The 24,288-nt window shown below is 35.6% G+C and overlaps 1 protein-coding gene across 4 annotated transcripts in view; it reads left to right on the top strand.

The window, feature by feature from the left end:
• The window catches only part of PTPRK (protein tyrosine phosphatase receptor type K), a 478,052-nt gene extending 454,616 nt beyond the window's left edge, over nt 1–23,436 (top strand). For all 4 annotated transcript variants that reach the window (XM_059700287.1, XM_059700286.1, XM_059700289.1 and 1 more), the window contains 12 exons: nt 2,172–2,208; nt 3,435–3,532; nt 3,965–4,081; nt 7,403–7,557; nt 9,933–10,068; nt 10,320–10,469; nt 11,275–11,448; nt 14,310–14,441; nt 14,571–14,696; nt 17,441–17,604; nt 18,098–18,233; nt 21,957–23,436. In XM_059700287.1, coding sequence (XP_059556270.1) covers nt 2,172–2,208; nt 3,435–3,532; nt 3,965–4,081; nt 7,403–7,557; nt 9,933–10,068; nt 10,320–10,469; nt 11,275–11,448; nt 14,310–14,441; nt 14,571–14,696; nt 17,441–17,604; nt 18,098–18,233; nt 21,957–22,010 — 1,479 coding nt within the window. In that variant the 3' untranslated portion in view covers nt 22,011–23,436. The remainder of the gene's footprint in view (nt 1–2,171; nt 2,209–3,434; nt 3,533–3,964; nt 4,082–7,402; nt 7,558–9,932; nt 10,069–10,319; nt 10,470–11,274; nt 11,449–14,309; nt 14,442–14,570; nt 14,697–17,440; nt 17,605–18,097; nt 18,234–21,956) is intronic.
• The last annotated feature ends 852 nt before the right edge of the window (nt 23,437–24,288 follow it).

Genomic DNA, 24,288 nt, shown 5'->3' with positions numbered 1-24,288 from the left:
GAGTTTTATTTGTTGATGATTTCTGTTTCTGGCTTTTATTCTTACCCTTCCCTAAACATGTGAGAAGCTGGATAGTATGATGTGTTAGTGTTTCTGAAATTTTACTTTTTACATTTGACTTCTGATGTGAATAATGGATAGGGAGACTATTGTGTGGTGTGTGGTATTGGATTGTGAAGTATTAAAATTACTTAGGCAAAATAATTACCAAATTGCATTTGTAAAGTATACATATCACACATATATATTGAATCATACAAATAAAAAAGTTTGTTGTAATCATACATTTCACTGTTAAATTTTAGTTAAAAACATATCTACATGTGAATTCTCTCTTCAATGGAAAATAATTTTCTAATAAAAGATAAAATATTGTTGAGGAGGCAATATATTATATTACATGTAAGAAGAATAGCCTCTTCATTTATACTTCCTGGTTCAAAATCACACTGGAAACCATGGGAATACTATTCATCTCTCAGCCTCAGTTTGCTCATCTTAACAATGGAGGTAATGATAGTGCTAATCTTATTTATTGTAAGATTTAAATGAAGCAATGCTTATTGAGCACTTAGCACAATGCTTAGCACATGTGAAGTACTTATTAAAATAAACTACAGCTATTTTTAAAAATAATTTACCTAGGTGTGCTGAAATTAATAAGTTCAAAATATAGTTATTTTGTGAAATGTCATTATTTATATTTTTAACTAATAAATTTTATAAATTATAGTCTCAATATATTCATTAAATTTTGATTCTCATTCAATATTTTAAATGTATTAGACATCTTAACATGGAAAACTAAGCTTTTGATCTACTCATTAAAATTTTAAAAAATTAACATTTCTCTGACAAATTTGTATTCTTTTGACCTATATAACTTAACCTTGGTTTTCTACCAAGGCATATACACTGGAGCCTTGGTATAATGCTACTTTATGGTTCATATGTAAAAAGTGTGTTCTAAGACTATTTTTATCTAATATTTTTTGTTAAGACCCCAATATATTTTGGCTACTCATTATACAATATCATAATTTTCCCTCTTCTGTTAATTTGTTATGCTTAAAAGATGTCTCCTGCAATTGGTAAATTTTTCATAAAAAGCAGGAGATAAAATGTTTATAAAGCTTGAAACAAATTTTTCATAAAATGCTGTGCTATGTGGGTATATTAAGGAATAATAACTTCCAATTTTGCAACAGTATAATGCTCAACCTATTAAGTTTTAGATAGAAGATCTTCATTTATATGCATTTATATCTGTATTGAGTCATCCACACCAAAATGTGGATAAATTGTACCACAGGCTTTTTACTAAAGCACTCTGGTAAATACACAACGAATTCAAAGGTTAACCTATTACACCATTAACATATTTGCTGCTCGGAGTCTCTTGGAATTTAAACTAATTAATAGTAACTACCAAACTATTCCTTCTCAGGAATAATTTCTTTATTGAAACAATATTAAATATTTAACCACACAGAGTTCTTGGCACATTAAAAAAAGAGAAAAAAAAATACTAAACTTCATTGTTCAAGACAAGTATACTTTAAAACTCTTCCTTTCCTCTGTATGTGTGTGTAACTATAATTATGTGTAAGTAAATTATTATCAGCACACATAAATGGTTTTGGCAGATTCATGAATATTTTATAGAGTAGGAATATTCTGTATGAAATCTCAGCAGGATTTTGATTTGATGCACACATGCATTGTCCAGCTCTAACATTGGAATGTTCTCTTATTTTTTTATGGTTCTAATATGTCGTTGTCCATTTGTAATGCAGTGTGTTGTACCTTTGGATGATAAAATGAGAATTGGTATTTTTGAACACAGTTTTTCCAGGAATGAATGATTAAAGCTTAACATGAAGGCATAAACATTTTAGTGAAACCAAACAAAATCTCTGATGTTATTCCCTAACAAACAAATCTCAATTATGCAATATATATTCTAATCAGAGCCCTTAAAATATTTATTTTTTTAATCTTACCTTTCAGATAACCTAGGTTTGAGAAGTGAACTATGAGTTCACTACTCATTTCTGGACTTTTTACTATAACTTAATCTTAACAGGTGGTTGTCTTCATCTTTTTATGCCTTCATTCTTTTAATTCTGGTACTGATGTAAAATTATGACCAATTTGTTCTCCTATTTTAGGGCTACCAGAGACCAAGCCACTACATTGCAACTCAAGGTAACACTTTGCCTCTTTAAGTGTTATACAAAAAACAAACTTGCTTATTCATCCATATGGTATTTTTTGCAATTTTACCTTTATTGGCTGAAGAAAAAAGCAACAACATTCCTTCTGAATAACACTGCTCTTTATTCATTTGTATAATACAAGTTGTTTTATCTGTATAAAACATTTATAAACTTTGATTTATTTTTTATTGCAAGTAAAAGAAAAGCTGCCGGTAGTTTTTGTGATTTGGTTCTTGGTATCCTGATGTCCTAGAGCTCTAGTCAGTAGTGCTGGGTAGAGGAATTTCTTACTTTTGATGAAAGCAAGGGAAGTCTCATCTCATTTAAGGTGCCCATTTTCTTGTAGCAGCCTGTCAGCCTGGAATGTAATAGTACCCAAGACCAATATTTTTGTAATGAGATGTTAGACTATCTTCCAGCAGTTGTTTTTTTGTTTGTTTTGCTTTGTTTTTTACAAGTTAAGACTGAGACAAAACAAAGGGCTAAAGGGAACTTTGTCAAGTTTATTCTTTGTGGAAAGTAAGGAAAAAATAGAAAAAAACGTTACAGTGGCACATTGGGGAGTAAAAGTATTCTAACATCAAAAACAAAAACACCTTCAGTCTCTCCAAATTGAGCACTGGTCATGAGGAGAGAAACTTGCACATCTATTGTATAAAAGAGAAAAGTAAAACAAAAGTTACATTGCTCTTTGCCAGAGGGTATGTTTTTTAATTGCTTTCACATATGTTGGAGTAATTCAGTTTAATTAGATATAAACCTTTTAAAGTTAGAAAACTCATTTATGGTGAACATTATTCTAGTTTCATGGTAATGAGTAGAGCCCAGTAGGAGCTTTCACAGTTTGCAGACGATACTCTATGTATGAAGTTTCTTCATTAACCACAAACATGCACTGTGTATAAATGATGTGCATATATGTAATTGGTCATATGCACTGATTGGTTGATAGTGGCATAATCCTGTTTTTGCAGGTATTTGAAGTTGCATTAAAGTAACTTGGATATCAATATCCTAGGAACGATTGATAGCTTCTGCATGGAAATTATAGAAAGTAAATCTAAAATCAAACTTGCATAGGCCTGTGTTTTTGCCCGTAGCATGATTGTAGATGGGAACGGAATTTTAAATACTTTCAGTGACATTTTCTTCTAAATTTATTATTGATTACAAAATTTCTCTGATAACGTAATATTCAAACTAATTTTTTAATAGGCCCAGTTCATGAAACAGTGTATGATTTCTGGAGAATGATCTGGCAAGAACAGTCTGCCTGCATTGTGATGGTTACAAATTTAGTTGAGGTTGGCCGGGTAAGAAAAATATATATATATGTTTTGTGGTGTGTGTGTTTTTTTGTGTGTCATAAAACATGAGTATAACTTGAATAGCAAAACATAATAAACATAACATATACTATCATTTGATTTCTTAAAAAATTACAGGCATAGCATATCAAATTAGTGCTCCCCTAAGCAAACCTTTGATGGCTGAGAAATTATTGGATTTCTCCATTAGCAATAAAATAAGCTTTGATTATATACTAAAATCTAATTGCATTATTAGGCTTGTATATTTTTATGAGATTGCATAAAGTCTATTTAATGTGGAATACTCTTGTCTCATTTTTAATTTTTTTAAAGCTGTATATTAACTGTTAGGTGAAGAGTAATCACTGAAATTAAATGATCTTGGTTCATGTATTAGGTATTCAGGTTCACCTATGTCATCTTTTTGTCATTTAGGTTAAGTGCTATAAGTATTGGCCTGATGATACTGAAGTTTATGGGGACTTCAAAGTAACTTGTGTAGAAATGGAACCACTTGCTGAATATGTAGTTAGGACTTTCACCCTGGAAAGGGTAAGTACTCTAAAGTTCTATTTTAAAAAAAAATATGTATACTGAAACTTAAATTTTCTCTGAAAATTTCTGTCAAGATATGTTTTGTTGATTCTACAAATCCATTCATTTTATTCATTTATTTCACAGTTACTTATTTGAGAGCATACCGTGTGCAAGGCATGTTTATAAACCTGGGGACACATTAATCCCTGCTCTTGTGGGAGCTTATAATCTGTTAAGGGATACAAGCAGTAAACATTAATAAATATTCAAATACATCCTATATTATGAAAAGTACTACAGAGAAAAATAATGTTGGGAATGGAAGTAGAGAATATTGCTGAGGTAGGAGAAGGATGATGAGTAAAGGACTCATTGAGAAAATGACATATAAATAACGGCTTGTGTGAAATGAGGGAGGGAGGGAGGGAGGGGGGGAGGGAGGGAGGAAGGGAGGGAGGGATTTAACTACTATATCCCGGGTTAACCCAAGGAAGAATATTTCTGATGGAGGGAAGATTCATTTCATAGACCCTGAGGCATGAAGATCACTGTCACAATGAGAGCCAGCCAGGAGTCAAGGATGTTCAGAGATGAGAAAGAAATATGAGATGAAGTCATAGAAATCACAGAGTCAAATAAGTGAAACCTTGTGAGCCATTAGGATTTCGCTTGTATTAAAAGAAGGTTGGACGCCATTGAAGGGTTATGAGCCCAGGAGTAACATGATCTGACTTTTATTTTTAATAGGATCAGAAAGACTAAAGCAGCATGGCCAGTGTAAGGACAATGACATGGGATGTAGAAGTAATGAATTACATTGCTGCAGATACCAGTGTTGCATATATGCCTTTGTACATCTACAGAGCTTTAAAATATTGGTGTCCTTTGACCAGGAATTTTCCTTCCATGAATCTATCATAAGGAATCTATCGTAATGACTTTGTTTATAGTCTTGGAATATTATAGATGGCCATAAATGTCCACCAGTAGAAAGATAGCTACATTATTATACATGTATGATCTACAAATAGCATTTGTTTGCAAATGATCTTTATACGTATTTTACCAACATTAAAAATAATTAGGGGAAGTATTAAATGAAAAGTAGCATTATACAGAACAACATATACAGTGATATTCTAGCAAATAGTAACTTCCTAAATTTGACCCCAAAAGAGTTAGAAACCTGAACAGATGATAGAAGAAAATAAAGTGATTGTTAAAATTTACCACTAAAATTGCACTATGATTTCATAGTTGAAGTTTCTTTAATCTTTAGAGAATTGCTAATGCCTATCTATATTAATCAAACTATTTAGGCTAGAGAAGAACAGCTATATTTTTAAAAGTTGCATAACTGTGATAACAGAACCAGAGAAGAAGCGCTTCTCTCTCGGTCTCTGTTTTTTTTTTTTTTTATCTCAATCTCTCTCCCTCTGTCAAGTGTGCATGCACACACATTGCAAATCAATTACATTCAAGAATATACGGTAAAAAAAACTTCAAAACAAAATATTTAAAATTTGAATACCGAAGTAAATTAAGAAAAGATCATAACATGATTCATCGTGATTTTTTCTAAGAATACAAAAATGTTACATCTGTGGTAGGATATTTCATTATGTCAGTGCTTTAAAGGAACAAAATCATGTGATTTTATCAATAAACATTGTAGTGCACTTATTTTGATTTAAACATTTATAATAATACTCATATTAGGAAAATAAAGAGAGTCCCTAAACATGATAAAGGTGATTCAACAATAGCAGCATGGGTGTTAAGAAGTGAAAATTAAAGGAATTTCAGTTATAATCAGGAATGTGATATGGATAATCATTCTCACTGGTATTCAACATCTATCAAATAATATAAGACAAAAGGAATAAACTGTATTACTATTAGAAGAAACAAAATTATTTTTAAATGAAATTATTTTATACCAAGAAAACTAGAGATAATATTTTTAAATTGAATCAATAATCATTTATTTAGGTGACCAATTCAAGATAATTATCCATAAATTCTAGCTTTTATTTTAATAATATAAAAAACTGAATAGACATTAAAAAATGTTATTAAAATTTACTAAAAAGAGCAAGGTCCTTGTAGCAACTCCAGTAAGAGGGTTAATGTAGAGAAGGTGAATCAATATCAAAAATCAGGTCTTAGAACAATTTATGACCTTTCTCACTAGAGTTAACTTTGAAAGGCGTAATGAAAGAGGTTTTCCATTTGTATGCCTCCATGGTGATGTTTATTATTGTTGCTATTATAATTACTTGTTGAGCCCTGCTTTCTGCAGGGTCTTGTATTAGGAATTGGAATTAAAAAGAATAATATGACATGACCACCGACTTCCAAGGTTTGAGTGATATTGGTGCACATAGGATAGAATCTAAAAATAAGCTTTCTTAATTGGTTTCATTTATTTCATGCAATTTTTCTACCTATTCTGTCTGAACAACTGAGATGAGATTTCACAGATAAGCTCACAATAGAGTTGGAATTGTATAGGTCACGGTGGTTTTTTTGGGGGTTTTTTAGTTTTTGGTTTTTTGCTACAAATGTGGGTTCTGAAAAATAAATTCTGGAGCACTGCATCTGTGCGTTCTAACCGGTGCTACCACAATCTACAGGCTTCTTCTAACAAAAGAAGGGAAAGCTTTGAAGTGTGCACTTAAAGGCTTCTCTTAAATTAACCCCATAGGAGGCCCAACAGTGGATGCGTCACCTCTTTCATTTTGTATTTTTGTTACTATAAATAATACCCTGTGTGCTGAATTATTTCACAGAGTTAAGAAAAATAGGCTGCCCAAAGCATAGTTTAGCTGTCTGTATATTTTTATAAACCAATCTAGAGTAGCACTGTCCTGGAAAATCTCTACATGCTACGCTTCAAAACCATTTTCAACATGGATAAGCAAGGCAGTACAGTCTCTTTGTGAGGTGTGAGAAGCCAGAAAGTTGCTTTTATAAACTACTTGAGTACTCAGTGCTTTGGGTCAATAGGGCAGCATTTTTGCTTTTCCATTTCTTCCTTTTCCCCTAATTTTATGTGTTGTCATTCCCAGGAAGGAACAAACTGTCAGAGTAAATAAAACTTACCCAGACTTATAAAACTGAGCAAGACTTCTAATTTTCTTTCTTTGGCAGTTGTCTGACAATAAATGTAAGCTCCTGGGCCGTGTCAGGCCAGCATCCTTTTTCAGAAAAAGCATGATCCTGGTACATTTTTCATTTTTTTTTTTTCATTGTCTATCTGGTCTAGTACTCAGGACTGTGTTTTATGACTTTATTTTGGGCCATCTGAAAACACTGCTTCCCATGTTTGCACAGAGGGGGTACAATGAGATTCGTGAAGTTAAGCAGTTCCATTTCACCGGCTGGCCTGACCATGGAGTGCCCTACCATGCAACAGGGCTGCTTTCCTTTATCCGGCGAGTCAAGTTCTCCAACCCTCCCAGTGCCGGCCCCATCGTTGTGCATTGCAGGTGAGTGATGGTCCAAATGGGATGGACTGTGTACAGCCAGCTTTTGTAAAAGTATCGAGATAAGGCTTAAAGTACAAAAACGAATGCATGCTTACGAAGTGCCCGCTTGCATGTATTACAGATAAGGTAAAATAGCAAGGAAATAAAAGCCATAAGGAGGATATAAAATAGAAATTTAAGAAATAAATACAGTCAGCCTAATTTGTATAGTGCTGTCCACAATTATGAGTGTAGGAATTGCTTTTTAGTAGCAACATCTGTGTTTGGGGGGTTCTTTTATTGCTTTTGCAAATCCCATATTGTATAGAATGGCAGGTTGAAATAGAGATTTCTTGCCAACCTAGTAAATTCCCAATAGAATCCCAGCTTTTAAAACTAAATTTGAGACATACAAAGTTAGTAAATGGCCTAAAATGCAAGAATTTGTGCTATAACACAGCTATTTAAGAATTTTTTTAAAAAAAAAACATCCATCAGAGGGCCTTGAAAACTACATCAGTGAAATCCAGGAAATATATGCTGGAAAAATGTGAACATTATATCCAGACTTTCTTCTGATTAGAAACTTCTCTTAAAACAAGCACTGTGTGGCACTAAAAGCAAATTACATGGCCTCATTTTGAGATGGGAACAGAAGAATACTGAATCTGAAAGGCTTTTTCTAAATGCTACACACCATTCTCACATATTATCTCCTCCACGCTACCCAATAATTTGTACTAAAGCATTATTTTTCTTTCTGAAAATCCAGCCTATTCAGAATTTAAATGGTCATGAATAAAAGGGGGAAAACCCCACAGAGAATAAAATAAAAGTCAGCCCCTAAGTATCAGATACTATGTACCCTGGAAAATAAACAATCTTAATTCAGTCCTCCTAAAGAAATCTGATGTATTCTTCAATTACTTTTCTGTCTCAAAGCCTGGGAACAGTGATTGAGAGACAGTAGGCAAAAGAAGAAAAAAAGAGAGAGATAAAGAAAAGAGGGAAAAAGGGGGAATAGAGATGTTCACAATATCTTTTACTTAAATTCCTTATGGAACAGTGAGTTTAAGAGAAGTGACTAAATCTGGACAACAAAGAAATAATGTTAATGGTCTATCCATGCATTTAGAAAATGAAATTAAAGGTTTTTAATTCAGGGTTGTTTTGACTTATCATAGGGGTTTATTTTCCTGTCATTTATTTGCCTCAGAAGTGCCCCAAGATTCTTAGATACTCTCTTGAAACATAAGTGTCATTTTTCTACTTAAACTCAGATATCTCTGAATTTATGGAAAAGGAAGCAGATTACAAGGGGAATTCCTCCCCCTCAAAAAAAAAATCTCAATATATCTTGTTTGCTCCATTGACTTCTATATATAAAATTGGAGAAGCAATCCTAAGGGGCAAAATTATCAACAGTATATTATGATTTCAAGTATTGATTTAAATACCTTAAGGTAGTGACTATCTTATAGTGATCTGATAAGAATTGTACTGCAACAATTCATTTTTATTTTCCTTCAGATTTCCATTCAAAAGAGTCTTTCTACTATTGGTCTACTTACCATTAATAAGCACCATTTTGCCCACCCTCACCATTAGCATTTACCCTGCATTGTGGCTTCTCAGATTTCTCATTGAAAAGCTTTGGAATTAATGTTCCTTGGCCTTGGAATTTACAAGAGTCTGTTTGACTAAGAGAACCAGCAGTCTTGCATTTTGCTAGAAGACTCACATGAATATTAAATTATATACCTTGGGGTTAAATGTTAAAGTGTGAATCCTTCTGGGTCAGTTCTATGAATTTGAAATTATATGTATTTGGTTTTCATAACATGGAGACTACGTAAGAGAGCTATGGAATTTGAACAAAGTACGTACATTATTTTCAATATAATGATTTATAAAAATAATTTGATTCACAAAGTTATGTCATCTAATTTGGAACTCTTTTTTTTTTAATATATTTTATTGATTTTTTACAGAGAGGAAGGGAGAGAGATAGAGAGTTAGAAACAACGATGAGAGAGAAACATCGATTAGCGCCTCCTGCACATCTCCTACTGGGGATGTGCCCGCAACCCAGGTACATGCCCTTGACCGGAATCGAACCTGGGACCTTTCAGTCCGCAGGCTGACGCTCTATCCACTGAGCCAAACCGGTTTCGGCCTAATTTGAAACTCTTATTTCAATCTTCAGTTTACACCAAACTATATATTCTACATGAAGTTTTTTTGTACATTAATAATTGTTTATACAATATGTACAAATTATGTCTTGTGCTCTGTGAATTACTTTGATTCCACCTATCTGAAAGCCGAAAGGATCTTTATTTAAGGTTGCATAGACATGCTCCTACAATTCTTTAGATTTGTTCAATTTTTTGCAGTGCTGGTGCTGGGCGAACTGGCTGTTACATTGTGATTGATATCATGCTGGACATGGCTGAAAGAGAGGGTGTGGTTGACATCTACAACTGTGTCAAAGCCTTAAGATCTCGTCGTATCAATATGGTCCAGACAGAGGTATGTTGATTGTTGGTTTACCTCTAGTGGGTTTCTTTTTTACACTTCCAACATTTTTCAAACAATGTGTCAATGTTTTTTACATAGAATCAATAGTAGCTCATCAAGCTAATACTGATTGGTATTTTTACTAATATTGGTGTTTTTGTTCATATTTCCATGTAGAGAAAGTTCTCTGAATTCTCTATCTTTGATGACAGATAAGTTTTATTAAAATGATATGAAGATTTTCATTTTCTTTCTTTTAATAGGAACAGTACATTTTTATTCATGATGCCATTTTAGAAGCCTGCTTATGTGGAGAAACTGCCATACCTGTCTGTGAATTTAAAGCTGCATATTTTGATATGATTAGAATAGATTCCCAGACTAATTCTTCACATCTCAAAGACGAATTCCAGGTATTTGCTATTTCTAGGTCCTCCTTTATGAGCAACTTATTTCAACTTGTTCTGGGCATTATTAATTCTTCTAAGGGAGGTCTTTCAAGTCAAATTTAAAACCTTTGACCTGATTTTAAGTATAATACCTTTCTCTTTCAGTATGCATATTGTGCAGTCACTTTTATATTAATGAGCTTGTATCTGCTGCATCATGAAAAGCAAATGAGTTCAGACTCAGAGGAGAGTATGGGAAAAAGATATCATAAAAGTCAAATTTAGTGGTGATTTTTATATATTTACAATCTTTATATTTTTCCAGTCTAAAGCATTTTGGCCTTCTGTGTCACTCAAAATGTGGGACCAAACACATTAATAATAATAGCTAAAGTTTGTGCAGAACATTTGTTTCTAAAACACACCAAATGTTTACACTGCCCTTAAAACATCCATGGAGGTGTGTGACTATGATGTGCCTCTAGAATCTTAATACTTTGATTCTTTACCCAGTGCTCTTGCCAGCTTACCTCAGTCTATCTTTAAATATGGCATGCCACATGTTCTTAGAAATGATAGTTTCCAACTTGGGTGATGGATCATTATTATAGGACACTCTGATTGCATTATATTTGGTTGGGCAATGCATTATGCAGGTAGCTGTGTTGTTTAGTTTCCCTTTTCCTTTTAAGGAAAGGCACATTGTACAGTTCATATATACCTTGTGCAAATCCTTCATTTTCTACTTGGCCTCCTAAATACTTGATGAATCTGTATTGTGCTATTTAAATGGGTTGCTGTCTTTTAACCTGGGCTCCCTTTTGTTTAGACCTTGAATTCAGTCACCCCTCGACTACAAGCCGAAGACTGCAGCATAGCATGCCTGCCAAGGAACCATGACAAGAACCGTTTCATGGACATGCTGCCACCTGACAGATGTCTGCCTTTTCTAATTACAATTGATGGGGAGAGTAGTAACTACATCAATGCTGCTCTTATGGATGTAAGAGACTGCTCTCTTTGTTAGTGTAAAGTGTGAAAAGCTACATAATGCATTGAACACTGGCTAGTTTTCTTTTCAGGAAACTTAAAATGGCCTGTAAAGGAAAATTGGAAACTTTCATTGCAATACAAAATTTTTTGAGAATGATTTTGAATTTCCCCTATAGGGATTCTTAGGAATTGTAAGTTTGAGGTGTTATTGTAAATTTGGATCTTGATTATCAATTATTATATGCTGAACAGGAAATATCTTTAGGTGAGTTTTTTTTATTTTAATTATTTGCAGAAAAGATCATGCTTATCTATTTTAAGTACAGTTAGGAAGGAATTTTAAAAATCACAGAATGCTCTAGCTTTCTGATGTTCTATTAAATTGGGAAAATTGTATCTGACATTTAATGGTCCAATAATTTAGAACTAACTTGTTTTATTGGCATGAGTTAATACAGGCTATAAGTAACTAGGGAAGATATCAGGTTAATGCATCTATCATAATGAAAGAACTGACATGTCCCCCACCAATCTTCATACACTGTAGATTGAAAAGCAGGTGCTCAGCATGTTAGCATCCCATAGACAGATCAACGTGGAAAGAGAGTTTTAAATTATGTCCCTAGCCACCTTGCTTTGGTTACCTTGGAAAAAGCAAGAAGGATCTCAAGGTTCAGAATCCTTTTGAACAGTTTGTCACCTTCTTTTGTAAACATTTCTAGTTTTTGCCTTTTAGCCTTTGGAACCATAGCAACCAGAAATTAGATGTCAAAGGTCTTTTCTTTGTGACTAAGAATGAAACTTTCTAAGTTGTTACTCTATTGTGTTTTTCAAAATTAGCTTCAGATTATGGACTTAGAAAAATCCACATTCTCCTTCCAAGACTAGTCTTTTAGCCAGTTTCTCTGTTCTTTTTTTAATGCTGTAAAGCAGACCAGTCTAAAGGCAAGCTCAAGTGGAACGTTCCCATCCGTGCTATGATCAGAGTTTTGCCTAGCCATTAATTATTTTCACTGAAATCACATTGGATTCTCACTTCTCCTTCTAATTGTCTGGAAAGGCAAATATACTAAGTACAGAGAGAAAACATTCAAGACCTTTCGCTTCTGAGTCTAGATTTGGAATGAAAAAATGATGTGTCAAAAAGGGAAGAAGGAAATATATTGATACCTTTCAATTTTGTCTTTGGCATCTCTGTCAAATTTTTCTTGATTTCCAGGTTGTTTTCTAGTTAATATGAGGACTGAACCTTGTACTCTATCTGTCCCTACTCTCTGCCTAATCTCCTTTTATTGAACAAATATATTTCATAGTAGAAACTACCCTGTGGATTTAGTAGTAGAGTTGGGGCTTCAGAAAAGTAAGATTCGATTTGGCTTATAAGAAGAGGTTGGTCAACACTGCCTCCTTCCCTTCCCCCTCCATCCTCATAATTAGTGTTATACACCCATTAAAGAAATAAGAAATTTTCATTCTCCCATATCATCTCTTCCTTATCCATCTCCCCTCCCCTGTGATTTAAAAAAAAAAAAAAAGAGTAAATCTTTATCAGCATCCTTTAGCTTACTTTCCATGGAGCAGGGATTTCATTGGAAGGAAAGCTACTTTCTTCTCATCCTTTCTTCTCATCCTTTCTCATAAGACTTCATACTTTTTTAGGAGGCTACAGGTGGAATTTTGTGAGGTATTGAGGTCATTTAGAAGCAGACAGGTGAATTACTGTCTACTCACATTTATCCTGCAATTCTTCCTAGAGTAAAATACCATGGTTAGCAGCATTTCCCAAATGATGGTAGGATCAATGAAGTTCAAGGATCAAATTCTACACTCATGTTAAGACATTTTAAGGACTTTAAAAAGTAGTATGATATAAATGAGTTAGTAGATCACTGACAGTTTTTATCAGCATTAAAATCTATCTAGGTTGTTAGGTATTTTTTTACAAATCATTAGTTTAAGTTATTACAGAGAAATAGATATTTCTGTTTTAGTGTAGGACATCAATCTGCAGAACAAGAGATTGCCCAGGCCAGATGTGCATTGCCTTTACAACCCCCTCTTTCTGGAAAGAGATAATGTATTGTGTTCCAATGAAGGGTCACTTGGCAAATGAGGACCCATTCCCTCTTAGGTGGAGCAAAGAAGTTCATTGGTTTTGCTCTTTTGTACTTGGTATGATTTGGTACTTAAATGTTTAAAACTATGTTTGTGTTTATTGATATACATTAAAAATACCCAGAAAACTAAGGGAAGTAGATTATCCATAAGATGTACATAATGTGCTCATAATATCCCTATAATGTAAGAGCACGTGAGTTTGAGGCATGTGTGGTTTTTCTTATTTGGAGTCGAGGAGAACCAAACTGTTACTTATATTAGAATTGATATAGATGATTGATAAAGAGGTGTGTGTGTGTGTGTGTGTGTGTGTGTGTGCACGCACGCATGCACGCACACACACACTACAGGGAATGTTGTGCCTACTTTGCCATCAGGCTTTTGGATTACCTTTGGAAGCCTGAAACAGCCTGATATTAGTACCTCATGGAGGATCTTAATCTCAAGAAGTTCTTTAGTTTCTTCTTTTCTCTGTCCTATATTTACCTTTCTCAATAAAGTAAAAATTAAATTATTTGACTTGATTTGCTGTTGAGACATCAAAGTTTTACTATCAGATTGACAAGTTACTAGTTGCAGTACTTTCCAGTGGTTCAGATCTGATGTTCCATGCCTTGTACTACAGTCTGGCTCCATTCCGTGTAAAGCTATTATATCTCACTGGTGCTATGTTGAAGTTTGTTGAATCTGCTTGTACAACTGATGGTGCATTTTAAGTCCTTATGTTTCTCCATCTACCCTGTTTCTTCACAGAGCTACAGGCAACCAGCTGCTTTCATCGTCACACAATACCCTCTGCCAAACACTGTGAAGGACTTCTGGAGATTAGTATATGATTATGGCTGTACTTCTATTGTGATGTTAAATGAAGTCGACTTGTCCCAGGTCAATGGCTATGGATTGCTTTTGTGTATTTATAAACAACTTAATAACATAGTAATAAAATGCTTTATATCATACTAGTTAGAAAAAAAAAAACCATACTCTTTTTCTTTCAAAACATTCATCATCTAGGGCTGCCCTCAGTACTGGCCAGAAGAAGGGATGCTGCGCTATGGCCCTGTCCAAGTGGAATGTATGTCTTGTTCAATGGATTGTGATGTGATAAACCGGATTTTTAGGATATGCAATCTAACAAGAGTAAGTCATTGCTTAATCATTCTAACTGAGCTGATCCAGATCGGTAGAGCATAACCATGATGGGGCACAGTTCCGCTCACACAACATGAGTAGAATTAATAAGCATTACATAATCAGTCCCAAGCCTAGCAATCATCTTTACCTTAGTACTAGAGCAAAAGGCACTCTAAAAGCAGGAAAGCAGAAATGCTGGAAGCTAAGTTTTCTGGTCAACTCCTGGACTAATGTATACCACCTGAAAATCTAGATTCAGATGCACTGGCTTGAGTCTGATTGTCTGCCTGGCTCCTCAGCACATGTGGCTGTACCGCTGGGTTGACTGCTGGTTTGATTAGGATTGACATCCAGCTCAGAAAAGCCATGCAGTTAAGAAAATAATGACATAATAATAGTGATGACAGAGAAGAAGCTCTCCTCGGAAGGAAAGGCTATGTTGGATGAGCCATTAGAGAAGGGTTCCACGTCACTATTCCAAGTCCTGTGTATAAGGGAGAAGCCGGCATGAAGGAAAGGGTAACTCACAGATGTCATTGATTCTCCTCCCACTTACAATTGCATCTTTCTAAATGTCCCAACATTTACTCTGTCCAGATCTATAGGTAGATAGAACCAGTGCTATCGCTGTGCCCTTTCCAAGAGCAAAGTAACAACTGTGACCCTGAAGAGTCCTCCTCATGTGCTTTATGCTAAAAGGCCAATTAAAAACAAGAAATATTAATAAAAAATCTGTTTAGATTATGTAATCAAATAAGCAGAATTTGAAAAGAAAACATTAGTAACTTCTATGAAATTACTCTGTTTTTAAAAATTACTCTTTAGCAGCAGCTCTCTGCATGTCTCTTAATTTAATTGTGTGATTAGGATTGTCATAATAAAGTGTTTTTATATCAAAATGGCTATATGCCTTTCTAGTTAATAAGTCTATATGTATATAACAATAGAGGATAAAATTTTACCTGATTCTATTGCTCATTTTAGTGGAGAAAAAGATGACTTCAGTTCTGTCATAATATTCATGCATATCTTAGATGTTAATTTAAATGAAGTCTCATTATGTCTGCACATCTGTTACATTATGGTTCTAGTAATATTTTTGCTGAGAAACCATAGCCGCTAAACTAAGGAAGTAAGACTCGTCTGTTAATTGAACTGTTTATATGAAAAATATTCCAGGAACAGGGATTGAAATGTGTTACACTTTTTGTCAGCATATTTATTTGTTTATTTTCCTCTGTATTGGGTGTTCTGGTCCTTATTAGTGCAGGAATTTTTTTCTGTTTTTTATCTCATTATTTAATGTCATTCACTTCATCAAATACTTAGTATGCACCAAAAGAAGTTAGTATTGTACTAGGTAGGTTCTCATCCTACCAAAAGATACATGAGCCCTTGCCTGATGAAGCTTCAGATCTGATACCATATGCTATGGCTTACTCATGCATTCCATATTCTTACTTACAATTTTTATTTGAGGTTTTGATTCATTCATTCAACAATACTCTTTTTTTTTAATTATTTTGCTAAGTGTGAATGGTACAGAGTTTAGGGGGAAAAGGGAGAAGTTTCCTTATCTTTAAAGAATTAATATTTTATCAGGGAAGACAAACATTAAAAAACTAATTTAAGTAATCATTTATTTACAAATATGATTCATTTTATAGAGTACAGAAATACAAAGTGTTTGCGTGACCTGACATAGCTGGGTGATCAGAGAATTCTTTGAGACAGTGGTGTTTAAGCCAAAATTTGAAGAATCAGTAGAATTCTGGGGTGGGATAACCAACTATGCGGGTTTACACAGGATGGAGAGGTTTGTGGTACACATGAGTATTAGAGCAGAGATCTGAAAAGTCCTTGGCAAACCCAAGACAAGCTGATCTATTTGGAATTGAGAAGGGCAAGCAAGAAGGAAATGTTCAGGACACACGCAAATGTATGTTCAAAGCCCCAACAGCAAGAAATTACTTAATAAATGAATTAAAAGAAGGTTAATGTGTCTGGCACTTGAATAGTGTATTCAAGTGAAGAGAAGGTTGAGAAAGATGGTGGAGCCAGGTTACATAGGATTTTTAAGCCATGACAGTAATTTGAATTGTATGATAAGATCATTTGGAAGCCACTAAAGCAAAAAAAAAAAAATGACAAGATCAAATTTGCGTTGCAAAATAATCGTGTTGCCTGCAGTAAGAATGTTTTGGAAGGAGATCACAGTTCATTCAGGGAGATCCAGGAGGAGCTATTCATCATAGCCTGTGATTGGTAGTGCAGTGATGTCAGTGGTGATAAAGAAGAGATAACTTTGAAGGTTATTTAAGAAGTATAAACATTGGAATTAACTAGAGACCCGATGCATAAAATTGGTGCAAGGGCCATGGCCCCGGCCCCTGCCCACTGCCTCTGCTGTGGCCACCTCCTCCCTCTCCCACCTCCCCCCCGCCACACACACGCACCCACTATGCCTTTGTCTGGAAGGAAGGACACCCAGTCTAATTAGCATATTATGTTTTTATTATTATAGATTGTTGGATTAAAGGTATGAGGGAGAAGCTTATATGAAGAATAATTCTCATGTTTTTAGCTTCTGTAACTTAGAATGCTTCTGCATGGGCATGTACGTATTTAGGACTTACAGACTCCAATGTAAATGTCATTTATATCATGGTGTCAACTGATATGAACTTATTGCTTTTTAGTACAATTTCTAGCCCCTACTTACATAACAGTATTTTATTTTTTCTCCACAGCCACAGGAAGGGTATCTGATGGTGCAGCAGTTTCAGTATCTAGGGTGGGCTTCTCATCGAGAAGTGCCAGGCTCCAAACGATCATTTTTGAAACTGATCCTGCAGGTGGAAAAATGGCAGGAGGAATGCGAGGAAGGGGAAGGCCGGACAATCATTCACTGCCTGTGAGTACGCAGCTGGCCCGGCCAGGGAGCTCGGTGCCCATTTCCTCACTAGCCTCCACGTGTTCCATGCTGCGTAACTCACATCTTACATAACTCCATAGATATTTCTGTACCACAATTCCATAATTAACTACTGACTTTAATTTTATGATGTTTTTAGAACTTGATTATAGTGATTTAAACTATTTTGAATACTCCTTTAAACCACTTCTCCTGATTTATACCGTTTGCAGATCTATCAAAATCTCAGCGTATCTAGGGTGGCAGTTTATGCCTATAGCATATTTCAAAGCACAAACTACTGAGCTATCATCTTCCTCAAGGGTCCTTTTTCTCTGCCCTGTACCCATTCGTACACACATATGAAGCAAAATTAAGACCCAAATGAAAAAAATGTTAAAGATAATATTTTCTTTTCCAAACATATATCTTTGAGTCACCTATCGTCACCCAAAACCTCAGATTAAAATGCCTTTGCTTTCTTCGGTCTTAGAAATGGTGGCGGGCGAAGTGGCATGTTCTGTGCTATAGGCATTGTGGTCGAAATGGTGAAACGGCAGAACGTTGTCGATGTGTTCCATGCGGTGAAGACACTAAGGAACAGCAAGCCCAACATGGTGGAAGCCCCGGTGAGTCAGAGTCCTGGAGGTGAAGGGAGCGTAGACATCAGTCAGTTGTTTACCTACTTGGGATTTGATTTCCTACACACACAGGGAATCAGATGTGTAAATGAGTCAGTGGGGACTTTCCTGCCTAATTGATGAATTGTTGAGCATCCTTGTCTACCCTGATCACTTAATCACATATCTCATAAACTGCTAATGATGAAGAAAACTATTTTCACTAAATTTGAAAATGTATAGAATTTCTTTTTCTGTTATGGGCAATAAGTATTTGCTGCAATAAAGTTTGATAAATGGTTCTATCATAAGAACAAACCTGCTATCTAGGCTTTATTCTTATTATTTTTATTTCTTGGAGCATATTGAGTTAACTAATAAAATTAATCTGAGGGATATACTTGTAAATTCCTTCAGCAATTTAGTCACCCAATGTTTTTGAAGGACAACTGAAATTTATTTTAGTCATTATTTATAATCTTCATTTCTAACCAAGTTATACATGTTTTTAGCTGTCATCATTGACAGTTTTCAGCTTTTACCAGTTATAGAGTGTAGTTCATATGACGCTACCTGAATTGGCCAGAGTTCATAAAAGCAGAAATTAGTTTACAAAATACGAGCAGATAGATATATGTATGTAGGAGTGTATCTATATGAAACTAAGATAGTTAAACTTCTCTAGCACATTTCTCTTCTAAAGAGAGATGTCTGTGGGTTACACATATGTGCATGGTGGTATGAAGTCAGGAGCAGCTGTGTAGTTTATGCTCACAGAAAAGTAAACCAGAAAAACCTAGGCATCACCGTTGCTTGCTCTACATTTATCAAGATGATCAGATAACTAAAATGAGCAATTCAATAAACTCTTAAGTATTTTCACCACTTCCTGCACATGGATTCTTCACACAAGCAGGGCATGGCTTCTGAGACAAAATCTGAAGAGTTACATGCATACTCTTTCACTTTCAAGAAAGATAACAGACTTCTCCCTTCTGCAAGTCCTCCCACCCCATTCAGTCCACTTCATCCCTAAAGTTATTGCAGCTGTCCAAACAAGGTGATGTTGGTTTTGACTAGGGCGTTGTCAGTGGGGGGTGGATTTCAGAGCATTTTGAGGTAGAACTCTGAGCCATCTTAAAAAGCAGATGAGTAGTGGTTATGTCTTTAAACTACTTGCAGCCTGAAGATTTCTTGATGTAAACTCTGCCTCTCTCTCCCAGATCAAGTCTTCTTAATAATCATCACTTCTGGCCTCAGAATTCAACTTTTACCTCCAAATTTCACTTTGATTTTTTCACCATTGCCTTAAGAAAAAAATTCTACGGTTAAACTCTGCCATTCTTAAACCTCCAAAGGGTTACTATTTACCTTTAATTCATGTCCCGTGAATCCTGGCAGAACTGCCCACGCTCTGATTTGTGTTTCATCGGGGTTAACTATGAGTTAAATGTGCTATTGACTTGTACTGACACGTTTGGTAAGGACATTTAGAGCGTAAAACAAATCGTTAGAGACTGACTGAAAAGACACAACTGCTTCAAGCACTTTTTGGTTCTTCGGTGAGCTAATTTAAATCACCTCTTCTTGATGATTAGGGTAGGATTGATAAAGACCTCTTGGGTAAAGTTTTTATTACCCTAGTTTATTGCTGGGGACACCTGGAAGTTTGCTAGAAATAATATGTTTTACATTATTCCCCAATTCAGCCTGAATTTTACCTACTGGGATTGAATTGGAAAGTTTTTAGTGAGTTACATATTGTAAGCCATAATTTGTAATACAGTCTCTGAATTTTTTCAAATTATAAATAATGAAGCCACACCTAGATGGACCTAGAGGAAAGGCAGTTTAAACTCCAAAAATGTTATTGCTAACAAAATTATCTTAAATATATAAAGGCAGTAGATATACATTTTCAGATATAAATAAGCTCAAAAAATGTTAAGAACCTCTAACCATTTTTTAAAATTTACGTGAATACTCTGATGAACCAAAAACTGACAAAAATTAAGAATTTGGAATTGTAAAGTGGCAGTTGGAAATGACTGGCTTTTTTTTTTTCTGCTTAGGAAAATATCTTTAAGTAAGGGAAAGAATATTTGCATGTATTCACTATAGTATTATTTATAATAGAAGAAACAAATATGTGCAATTTAATAGTCAAATAATCCATCTGTTAGATTTTTATGCACTATTAACATGGGGGAAAGTTACATAATGTTACTCAAAAGGCAGTCCTATATAATAAAAAGCTAATATGCCAATTGACCAAACGGTGGAATGACTGGACAGTGCACTCCCACAGGGGGAGCGCCGCTCAGCCAGAAGCTGGGCTAACGCTGGCAAGTGCAACAGTGGTCGCAGGAGCCTTTGCGGCAGCACTAAGGAGCAGCAAGCAGGCAGGTGGTAAAGAGCGAGGGGTCCTGGACTGCAAGAGGGCACAGGCTGGGCTGAGGGACGCCCTCCCCCTTAATCCCCAATGCACGAATTTTGTGCACCAGGCCTCTAGTCTATGCTAATATGCTAATGGTTGATACGCGGTAATGGTAATGACCAGGTCATTAGCATATTAGCTGGGGCGTTGCTCCGGAGACAGGGTGGAAGTGGGGAGGCGCCCAGAGGAGGCGGGACCATCCCGTGCTGGGGAGGGGGGGTGAGAGCCCATAGCGCCCCCCTCACTAGTCCTTCACCACCCACAGTTTGCACTCTGAGTCCCCCGCGGCCCACTGGCCAGGGGAAGGAGCACAGCGCAACAGGCAGGAGCCTTCCATGCTCTCCTCCTGCGCCCTGACGGGGCAGAGCCGCTGCATTGCTCCAGAGATGGGCAGAAGCAGGGAGGCAGCCAGCGAAGGTGGGACCAGCCCGAGGCAACTCGAGAGACTGAGGGCAGGGCTTGAAGTGGCCAGAGAAGGCCAGAGGGTTTGGGGGCTGGGCCAGGCGCACTGGAGCTCTGTGTGGACAGGTTTGGGTGTCAAGGCAGGGCTGCAGGTGGGTGGGTGGTGCTGCGCAATTTCGAGTCGTGCGCTGGGCTCCTAGTATTATATAAGATTATATCCTCGCCAGGCAAGCATGGCTCAGTGGTTGAGCATTGACCTATGAACCAGGAGTTCATGGTTCCATTCCCCATGGGGGCACATGCCCAGGTTGCAGACTTGATATCCAGTGGGGGACATACAAGAGGCAGCCAATCAGTGATTCTCTCTCATCATTCATTTTTCTTTCTCTATTTCCCTCACCCTTCCTCTCTGAAATCAGTTACATATATTATATATATTATATCCTCAAATATATATATGCAACTATATTTATTCTAAAGTAATTATTATTTCAATCATGCAAAACTAAGGACTAAAGCAAAACTAAGGCAGTACTGTAACAATTTTATTTACTGGTGATAGAATTATATAAAATATTTTTATGATTCTTTATATTTCTATATTGGAAAATTTTTCTATCATGATCAGGTATTACTGTCTTCATCAGCTTTAAAAAAACTGGAGGTTTTTTAAAATTTAATAGAAAAATATATGGCAAAGACAACATATTTTTTACATTGTCTCTTTTCCTTAAACAACAAGTAGACTCAGATGCAAAATATGTATTCCCAGATATTCAACTTGTCTATGGAAAAAAATAATTTGTAATTCTTGAATAATCTAGATTGTGTGCTGATTTTTCATTTGGTAACTATTATTTACTACTAGTCTTTTTTTTCTTAACGTCTTTCAGGAGCAGTATCGTTTCTGCTATGATGTGGCTTTGGAGTACCTGGAATCCTCTTAGTTGGGTGAGACTTCCGGATCCAAACAGAAACCTGTTCATCTGTTGAGCCAGCAGCTGCTGTACTGTCACACCTGCGCAGAAAGATTTTAATGTGGGGGGTGGGAGACTTTTACATTCAAGAGGTAAAAGTATTTTTCTTATGAAGTCGTGTATCTTAATAAAAAGGACTCAATTAGTTTCTATTACTGTATGAAAGCATCAACATTTCGTGCCACATAAACTATATTTAATAAGAACCAAATTCAACTGAGAACGTATCGGTGTTTGTACAGTGAACATGCGCCTTTTCTCTCCTGGTTTTGGTAGAGCAGCCACCATGTGTTGCATGAATTAATACTTTCCACGTGGTGTTTTCCTCCCTTTTTCAGATAAAAGATGTTAAATCTTTAAAGGAACAAAAAAGAAAAGCTGTGCAAATTCATAGTAAAATTCATTTTTTATATGTTTCAAGTGTAGCAGATCTCTATATAAATATATAAATATATATAACTGGCTTATTTTCTTTTAATGTGCAATGATGGCTGGATCATTTAAAGTTCTTTTAGAAAAAAAACATAAGCCAAAGACTCAAGTGTAAATATGTCTATATGGAGAAAGCACATTATATTTATTGGTTACTGACATTCCTTTTTTGATGGCTAAAATACTACCACCACACAATCATTTTTTCCCCTGAAGCTTTTTCTTTCACGAAAGTCGATGGTAAATGATTTTTGTAGATTATTTTTTGTATGGTTTAGTGTAAGTAGAGGATAAACTTTTTATTCATAAACCAGGAAGCAATGTTCTTTATAGTGATTCTCTTGTGTACATGCTTGCGAATTAAATTTATGTAAAACACCTTGGCAATTGGGTCTTTGAATATAGGACCAGATGAAAACATTTTGCTGAAAATGTATAATTTTTCACAATTTCATTAGGTGAATAAATAATGGTTTGGTGATCACACATGAGAGTTGAGCACATTCAAAAGCCTTGCTGTTAGCGTGCACAGTGTAAACATAGCCTTTAAGCATCACTTAAATTTTAAAGGAATTGATCTTTTCAGCCTATGGCCAACCACTGGTCAAGAAAACAATAGCAGCATTTATGCTTTCAGTGTCATTTTAGCAAACTGTAAACTGTCAAGGTGATAAAGTGTTTCTTTTGATGTTTACATGCACAAGCTTTGGGTTCTGACCATAGAAAGTGTGAACAGATTAAAGCTGGATTCCCGTCTTGTGCATTGTCACAAGATTCACCAGGGAACCTTTCTAACTGTGGTGTTGCTCACATGCTCCACGTGGCTGTAACGAATCATCATCAGCGTGCAGTTCGTTATTGAGTAAAGCATTCCGGTATCTTCGTTCTAGATTTGCCAGTACGTGACATGGTGCTTATAAAGATTTAATGAAAGGAAGAGAGAAATAAAGTTTTTATAATTACATCAGGTATTGTTTGCACATCATTTTCCCCTAATTTTCATGTCTGCACTTCCAATTAAATACCCTATTCTCAGTGATACAAGTAGGCCACCAAAATTCTATTAGAAGCAACGCTAATGTCTATGCACTCATTCTTTCTTCTAGTTTTTAAAATTGAATTTCAAAAAGTCCATAGAAGTGTGGGGAGGAAAAAAGACCAGGGGATTGATATCAATTGTGTTTTGAGTTTCTATATTTATATGTCACTATCCTTTTATATTTTATAAATATACTAGAGGCCTGGTGCATGAAATTCATGCGGGTGAGGGAGGGGAGTCCTTCAGCCCGGCATGTACCCTCTTGCAATCCTGGACCCCTCAGGGGATGTCCAACTCCTGGTTTAGACCCGATGCTGGATCTAACCACTCTGCCTGCCTGCCTCATCTCCCCTAACTACTCACCTGCCTACCTCATCGCCCCTAACCACTCTGCCTACCTGCCTGATTACCCCAACTGCCTCTGCCTCAGCCCCTGCTGCCGCAACTTCATCCAAAAGGATGTCTGGAAGGTTGTTCTGCTGTCTGGTCTAATTAGCATATTATGCTTTTATTATTATAAATTATATATTTTTTCTTATAACAATCTCAACAAATAGTAGTTATCATTCCTATTTTACTGATGAAATTGAAGCTGAAAATGTAAATAACTTATCAACTGATTCAAATCTGAGTCTGATTTAGCAACTTCTTCTCTTCCACTAAACACACTGCTTCCCTGTTGCACGATGAAAACTTGGCATTTCATTCTTATTGTTCCTCATTAATTGATTTTCTCATAAAGTATTAACCATTGTGGGCATCTTTGAACTCCATTCA

Source organism: Myotis daubentonii, chromosome 6, assembly GCF_963259705.1.
Source record: "Myotis daubentonii chromosome 6, mMyoDau2.1, whole genome shotgun sequence".
Classification (NCBI taxonomy): domain Eukaryota; kingdom Metazoa; phylum Chordata; class Mammalia; order Chiroptera; family Vespertilionidae; genus Myotis; species Myotis daubentonii.
The sequence above is the reverse complement of the archived record's forward strand: the minus strand, read 5'-3'. Positions and strand labels throughout refer to the sequence as shown.